At 43.2% G+C, this 7,788-nt stretch overlaps 1 protein-coding gene across 2 annotated transcripts in view; it reads right to left on the reverse strand.

Annotated features, from left to right (window-relative positions):
- Positions 1 to 213: 213 nt before the first annotated feature.
- The window catches only part of ASS1 (argininosuccinate synthase 1), an 86,121-nt gene continuing 78,546 nt past the window's right edge, over positions 214 to 7,788 (reverse strand). For both annotated transcript variants that reach the window (XM_069069357.1, XM_069069358.1), the window contains 2 exons: positions 2,975 to 3,040; positions 214 to 510 (listed from right to left, as the gene is read on the reverse strand). In XM_069069357.1, coding sequence (XP_068925458.1) covers positions 465 to 510; positions 2,975 to 3,040 — 112 coding nt within the window. In that variant the 3' untranslated portion in view covers positions 214 to 464. The remainder of the gene's footprint in view (positions 511 to 2,974; positions 3,041 to 7,788) is intronic.

Here is a 7,788-nt window from a genome sequence, read left to right on the forward strand (position 1 = left end):
TCCTGGGTTGGATAGGACCCCAAGTCAAAGTCAGGGAAGCCAAGCCTGTATTATTTGTCAGGCTGGGGGGAATCCATGTGAAATTTTGAACTCTTTCTCTCCCCTTGATAGAAGGTACATTCTTTGGCAAAAAGGTGGCCTTCAGAAGTAAGGAAAGCTCAATTGGCTAATTATGAATATACAATCAAACACAATTCCCAGAAAATAAAGAAACTCTATCCATGGTAGTCTTTTATTATTATTATTATTATGGTTGTATTTTCTACTCCATCGTCCCCCACCCCCATCCTCACCCCCTTTGTAGACCACTTCTGTCTGCTACAAGAATGTGAAACAAAGCCTGGCTGAGCCGCAGCCCAGGAGGGTGAGCAACAATCACAAAATGCCAGGACATTCAGTGTCGTTACTTGGGGAAATCAGCAGCGACACCGAGAGCCGCTTCACATTATTGACGGCTGCTTGGTCTATTTGGCGGTGACCTTGCTCTGCAGACGATGATATTCCTTTAGCCTGTAAACCAGATTAAAAACAAAAAGAGGTAAATTGACAGTAATAACACATATTTGGTTCAATTAATTCAGGTGGAGCTGGGGGCAGCTGTTTGTTAAGATGTAGGTGAAGTTGTCTTCCCCCCCCCTCCTGTGCCCGCCCTCCTCCCTCCCCCTCGATAATGTAATTAATTTATCTTTGGGAGAAAACAGTTCATGTTATTGTTCAGTACAAAGCAGTTAACTGGCAATGGAAAATGAAGAGGCCATTATGAAAAAATGTCTTGCTCGATGCAATTTAAAAGGGCTTATCGGGCCCTTATAAAAAACACACAATTAAAAGGGCAGTGAAGGGGAGGTTGGGAGGGAAGGATGCTCCCAGGGTCGGCATGGCAATTCTAGGCTCAATATAGCTCCTGGTGCAAACAAGCTAAGGGAACCCTAACTGTCTGTGGTCAGTCCTGGAAAGGATGAGCAAAAGGAAACAAAGAGGGAATGAAATAAAATAATATATTGTTTATGGGCATGGACTGGGTGGGGGGCATTGCGGTTCTTTCCCACTTCAGAGTCTGTGAAAAGATATGCAGGCATCTTTTCCTACCTTAGAAACAGCCCCGACCCAACTCTCCTTTTTGGGTTAAGTTCTCTCTTCATATTTTGCGGCCGGGGCGGGGGGGGGGGTAGTGTTGAGGGAATGGTACAATGAAAAGAGTTCTGTCCTGGGAGTCAGGAGACCCAGACTCATTTTAGAGGGCTGGTTTTAGAGTCTGAAGACCTGGGTCCACCTCTGATACCCTGCTTTCTATGTGACCTTGACCAAATTGTTTATGCTTCTTGGGTGCCTCAGTTTCCTCATCTGCAAATCAAGATGACCTCTGAGGTTATAATCTAGGGACTGAGGATCCTGATATTCTATGGTCCTGAGATATGTAGCTAATTTTGGAGTCCTCAGTTTGGTCATGAGATGATGAATTTTTCAGCTTCAAAGTCACAGAGAGGTTGTTATGGGTGTTAGTAGAGAGAGTCACTGCTTAGAAAAAGAATCATTGTCCCCTGACCTATGGATGTCTTCTAGACAAGATTGTAAAAGTTGGACCAGACCCTATGATTTCATAGGTCTAGGGCAGAGGTGTTAAAACTCAAGGTCCAGGTAAAGCCTGAATCTGATTAAAATGTATTTGGGAAATGTTTAACAAAATAAATAAAAATGCAATACAACATGAGTAATGTTTATCTACAGTTTTCTAAGTCAATATGTGGCCTGCTGGATCCATTTCTATTTAAGCTCATCACCACTGGCCTAGGGAACTCTTAATAAGGAAACTCCCTCTACCAATGAAGACTGGCACAGGCTTCTAGTCTTAAAGTTGCCTGGGGCACTGAAAAGTGATATGTTCAGTCACAGCCAGTAAGTGTCAAAAGGTAGGACCTGAAGCCAGGACTCCCTGACTCTAGAACCAGCTCTCCTTTAGTTGGCCTATGGTTGGACAACTTTCTGTGGGCCTGTCTCCTTTCCCAATCATGCTATCAGTTCCTGTAGGGCAGGAAGCAGATCTCCTCGTCCTCTGTCTCCCACGCTGCCTCATACAGAGCAAGACCCTCAGTGTTCACTAACTGATCCCTTTCAGATGCTTCTCCATGAAGCCGCTCCTCAAAGCTACCAAGCACAGGGAAAAAGCGTATAAAGGAAACATTCAAACCTTCTTCTTTTCCTTTCTCCTGCCCACCTTGAAGGAAAGTGTTCATAGGCCTGAAGGAGCTAGGTCACATTAAAACCAACAGACCATTTTTCTTTTTTTGCTTTTTGGAGGGGGTGGGCAGGGCAATTGGGGTTAAGTGGGTTAATTGGGGTTAAATTAAGCCCAAGGTCACACAGCTAGTTTTGTGTTAAGTGTCTGAGGCCGGATTTGAACTCAGGTCCTCCTGACTCCAGGGCCAGTGCTCTATTCACTGTGCTACCTAGCTGTCCCCCTAACAGCCCATTTTTGTTAGTGGTTCAACAGTATCCTACTCTCTGTGACCCCACTGGGGGTTTTCTTGGCAAAGATACTGGAGTGGCTTGCCATCTCTTCCATTTTACAGATGAGGAAACTAAGGCAAACAGAGTTAAGTCACTTGTCCAGGGTCATACAGCTAGTTAGTATCTGAGGGAGGATTTGAAGTCAGATCTTCCTGACTTCAGGTCTGGCTCTCTAGCCACCCCATATCTCTCTACCACTTCCTAATCCCTCCAGCCCCCAAGGGCTGAAGACATTGATGAATATGTAGGAGATGCTCAGTGAATCTGTGAGAGATGGATGGAATAGAAGACTCTTCTGAGGGTTGATCTTGAGTGAGGCAAGAGACCCATCTTCCTTCCTGATTTTATAGGGATTGGTGATCACAGACTAATGGTCCAAGCTAAGGAAGGATGTGGACTGGCCCCACCAGAGCCAGTCTCCAGGCTCTGCTCCCTCCTGGGCTGGTGTTAGCCTAAACCCACTCACCTGAGGGAGTTGATGTTGATGAATCCAGTGGCATCGGCAGGCTCGTAGTCTCCCTGAACATTCATGCTACAAGAGAGAGGAAGAGAGGGGGAGTGAGGGGATGAGAACATCAAACATCAGCATCACCCCCCAGCGTCAGCCCCATACTCTGCAGTCCAGGATCCTAGCTCTGATGGAGGTTTTGTTGTTGTTTGATCTTTTTTTGGTTGTATCTGACTCTTTGTGACCCCATTTGGGGCTTTCTTGGCAGAGACACTGGAGTGGTTTGCCATTTCCTTCTGCAGCTCATTGTACAGATAAGAAAATGAGGCAAATGGGGTGAAATGACTTGCCCAGGGTCACACAGTCTGATAGAGGTAAATAATGACAATATAACCATTTTCCATTTTGTTAGACTCACAGGTCAGACATGTGTCCCAACAAGCAATCAATCAAAAACATTTATTTACACAGTTATTATGTGCTATCTCTTGGGAATGCAAAGAAAAAAGGGGTCCCTGCTCTGGTGGGCCAGATAACATATACATAAATAATAATGGCTGATATTTACATAGTGCTTCACAGTTTGCAAAGCACTTTACATTTTTCTCATCTGATCCTCACAACAAGCCTAGGAGGTGCTATTTTTATCCCTATTGTACAGATGAGGAAACTGAGGCTAGAGGAGGGTAGGTGACTTGGCCAGGGATATCCAGCTAGTAAATGTCTGAGGTAGAATTTGAACTCAAGTTTTCCTGACTCCAACTCTACCATTCTATCCACTATGGCATTTAATTGCCTAGATTACACCCAAGGTACATACAAGTAACAATATATTATGTTTCGATGTTTAGTTGGGCACTTTGTATATATTATTTCGTTTGATCCCCACAACCCTGTGAGGTGGGTACTCTTATTATACCCATTTTACAGATAAGAAAACTGAGTCTAGGACCTAAAGGATGGATTTGAACTCAGGTCTTACTGATTCCAGATCCAGCATTCTATTCACCATGCGACCTTAGCTCACCACAAGACAACAGAAAGTACGTCCTTCCCTCATGACCCACTCTAAGAAATAGCCGTCATACAGGGAAGTAGTTAAGCTTTCTTGAAACTATTTTTACTAATGTTGTTCATACTTGCTATCTCTGGAGGTAAGAGTTTTCATAAACTGACTCTCAATTATATAAAGGGAACAAATAAGAAGAAGGCCTAGAAGTCCGGATTCCTAGGTTTCAATTCTGTCACTAATTTACCATATGACCTTGGGGAAATGAGATAATACATACACAAGCATTCTGAAAACTATAAAGTGCTCTACAAATATAAGGATTAATTATTGAATATGATGGCCTTGGCTCTTTGTTTGTTCTAAAACTCCCTCTTCAAATTTCTGTGTGTGTGTGTGTGTGTGTGTGTGTGTGTGTGTGTGTGTGTGTGTTGGGGGCTGGGGAAAAGCAAATAATTCTCCTTTCTGGGATTAGGTGAACAAGTGTGCCCTCACCTGCTCCATTTTTCATAATTTCGTTATTTCTATCTTTCCAGAAGAAAGTGTACCGAGGTTGTTTTTATAAAGTCAATCCCTCATTTTTGCTTCTTTGATTCATAGATGTCCTTTGGAAGGAAGGAAATAAGCATTTATTAAATGCCTACTATGGGCCAGGCACTGGGCTATTTTTTATTTATTTTTTTATTATTTGTATTATTTATTTTTTATTTTATTTATATTATACATAATATTATTTATATTATACATAAATAATATTTACAAATACTATCTCATTTTATCCTCACAACAAATCCAGGCAGTAGGTGCTATTACCTGCATTTCACAGCTGAGGAAATTGAGATAATCAGAGGTTAAGTGACTTGCCCAGGGTCACACAACTATTAAGTGTCTGAGGTCAGATCTAAACTTAGGTCTTGCTAACTCCAGGCCCAGTGCCTCTTAGTTGCTTTGATGGCCTTCCTCCAAGTCTAAGGCATTCCAGATGTGTAAGAAGCCTGTGTAGGTGTCTCAAGGCTAGAGGGCCCTTTATAGTGCCTGGTACATAGTAAGTGTTTAATAAATGCTTTCTTTTTATCTAGGGGGAGTAGGTGCCTAACTCCTTCTCTTCTCTTGTATTTACTTACCATACCTACCCCTTCACCCCTCTTAGACTGTAAGCTTCTTGAAGGCAAGAGGACTATGTTATCATTCGAGTCCATAATTTACATATTCTTTTTTCAACAGACCTATCATTCTAGTGATGCAGAGAGCTGCCTTCCACTCCCAATGCAGACAGATGCCTTTTCCTGAAACTTACAGTCTTAAAAGGGCGCTAGGTAGAACTAGATAGAGCAAGTCACTTAACCCCAACTGCCTCCACAAACAAAATAAAAGAAAGAACTTACAGTCTTAAAAAAAGAGTTATCAATTCTTTCTTTGGAAAGACAGAGTCAGGAGAAAGAGAAAATGAGCATCCACATTCCTCACACCCCCCAATTATTTCCCTTCCCCTTTGCCCTGTCCTCCTTCCCTCCCATCTTCCACCATAGTTATTGTCTCTAGAAGCCTCTTTCCCAGGCTCTCAGGCTGTGCTGTTTACTTGACTTATGGTGAAGTAATTATATAGGGTGGTTTTTGTTTATTTGATCTCTGAATCAATCTGGACCTCTTTCTTCTCCTCAACTTTCATTCTGCTTCCTGCGACATTCCAAACCCCAACCACAGACCTCTTGCCTGCTTTGCCCTCTGGCCTCACTTCTATACCTAATATGATTTGGGTACCCAGAATCCCCTCCATTCTCTGTAAAACCATTTTCTGGTCTGACCGCTCCTTATCTACTCCCTTTCCTTCCTCCCTCCTCATTCCACCATCATTCTGTGCCTCCCCTTTTCTCAACTCAAATGCCAATAGATAGCCCTCTCTGGAGCAATTTCCCCATCTTGAGGAAATTAGTTTCCTCAGTAATAAAGAAATAGCTCAGTCTAAGTGGCTTGCCCAGGGTCACATAATGGCAACCTCCATCTCCAAAGCTACTGTTCTTGCCTCTATACGAGGTCTGCCTCAGGGTCTCTGGAGGCCCTTTATAACTTCTGTGACCATCACTGGAATTTCAGCCCCAGGTTTGAAACTTAGTTTGCTCTCTGACCTCTTAATAATAATGATAAATCTCATTAGTCTCATGAATCTTCTTTGATTATGCTTCTGCCTTTGGCACCAATGTATCTTCTTGGTCCACTTAGCGATTGTAGGCTATAGGACATGGAGCTGACTTCTGGTACCTATGCTCTAAAGCTCAGGAGAAACTAGTGAAAGTTTAGGAAGAAGCTAGGACTTGAGATGACTTGTATGAAGTGATGCTAAACAGAGTAAGAAGAGCTGAGACAAGGATTTACACAACCACCACAATAGGAAAAGGAAAACAATACTGAAAGACTTCAATCAATGCAATTGTTGCAATCAACACAGTGACCTATTGTGATGTATGCCTCTGAGGTGGTAGACTATGAGTGAAGAATGAGGCATACATTCTCAAACACAGAAAATGTCTTGATTTTTTTTTTGTTTTGCTTGATTGCGTTCATTTGTTTCAAGAGAGGATTCTGCTTGTGGGGGTGGGGGATGGGTCACTGACAGGTGGCTTGGGGCAGTGGTTTAAAGAAGGCTGACTCTCTTTGGTTGTTGCCCCCCATTTATGCAGTGTCTCTGTGAAGCCAATGAAAGGTTTTACTTACTCATTGAAAAAAAGAAGCGACTTTATCCCATATTCCTTTGCATCCTCCCATGGCAGCCAGCACAGAGGAAACACCCAGCACATCACAGGATTTAGAGCTGCAAAGACCCTTAGAGATCACACAGCTCAAATCCCTCATTTTAAAGCAGTAATGTGACTAGTCCAAAGTCACACAGCGGCTTAGAAGCAAAGCTAGGATTTGAAAGTCTGGCCCTCTGACTCCCAGTCCAACACATCCATCCAATCAGATGCCAAATCTTGCCCTTTCTCCCTCCACAACATCTCTCGCTTCCTCTCCCTTCTCTCTAATCTCACAGACACCACCTTAGAGAGGCTCTCCTAACCTCTTGGCTAGGTGACTGTGACTGCTTCCTCCGGCCTCTATGCTCTCCCCACTCCAATCCATTCTCCATGCTACAGACAAGGTAATGTTCCTTAAGCTCAGATCTGATCTCGTGGCTCCCTCCTCAGCTTCTAGGGCCTCTAGGACAGGGGTGGGGAACCTACGGCCTCAAGGTCACATGTGACCCTCTCCATCCTCAAGTGAGGCCCTCTGACTGAATCCAAACTCCACAGAACAAATCCCTTTAATAAAAGGATTTGCTCTGTAAAACTTGGACTCAGTCAAAAGGCTGCACCCAAGACCTAGAAGGCTATATGTGGCCTTGAGGTTGCAGGTTCCCCGTGACTAGGATAAAAATAGAAACTTCTCCATTTATCTTTTAAAGCTCTCCCCAACCTGAGTCCAAACTACTTTTCCAGCCTAACTGGACATCACAGCTGGGTTCTGATTAGTGCAAATAATAAAATCCCCTGAAGTCATTGCATGTGTTTGAATTTCACTATTAGAAGTTATAATTATGTAAAATATAGTCATTGGTTCCCGTCCAGAGGAAATATGCAGTGTGAATTTGAATGATGAGACCATGTTAGGGAATTCACTAGTTCCACTAATCAAGATATAACGGTACTCCCCCATCTTGTACTCTGTGACCCAAACTGGCTTCCTCTTTCTACATCTCTCTCTCTCTCTCTCTCTCTCTCTCTCTCTCTGTCACACACACACACACACACACACACACACACACACACACACACACACACACACACAC

This window comes from Petaurus breviceps, unplaced genomic scaffold (assembly GCF_028583685.1).
Source record: "Petaurus breviceps papuanus isolate PSGF00001 unplaced genomic scaffold, PetGlider_PUasm1.0 90779, whole genome shotgun sequence".
Lineage (NCBI taxonomy): Eukaryota > Metazoa > Chordata > Mammalia > Diprotodontia > Petauridae > Petaurus > Petaurus breviceps.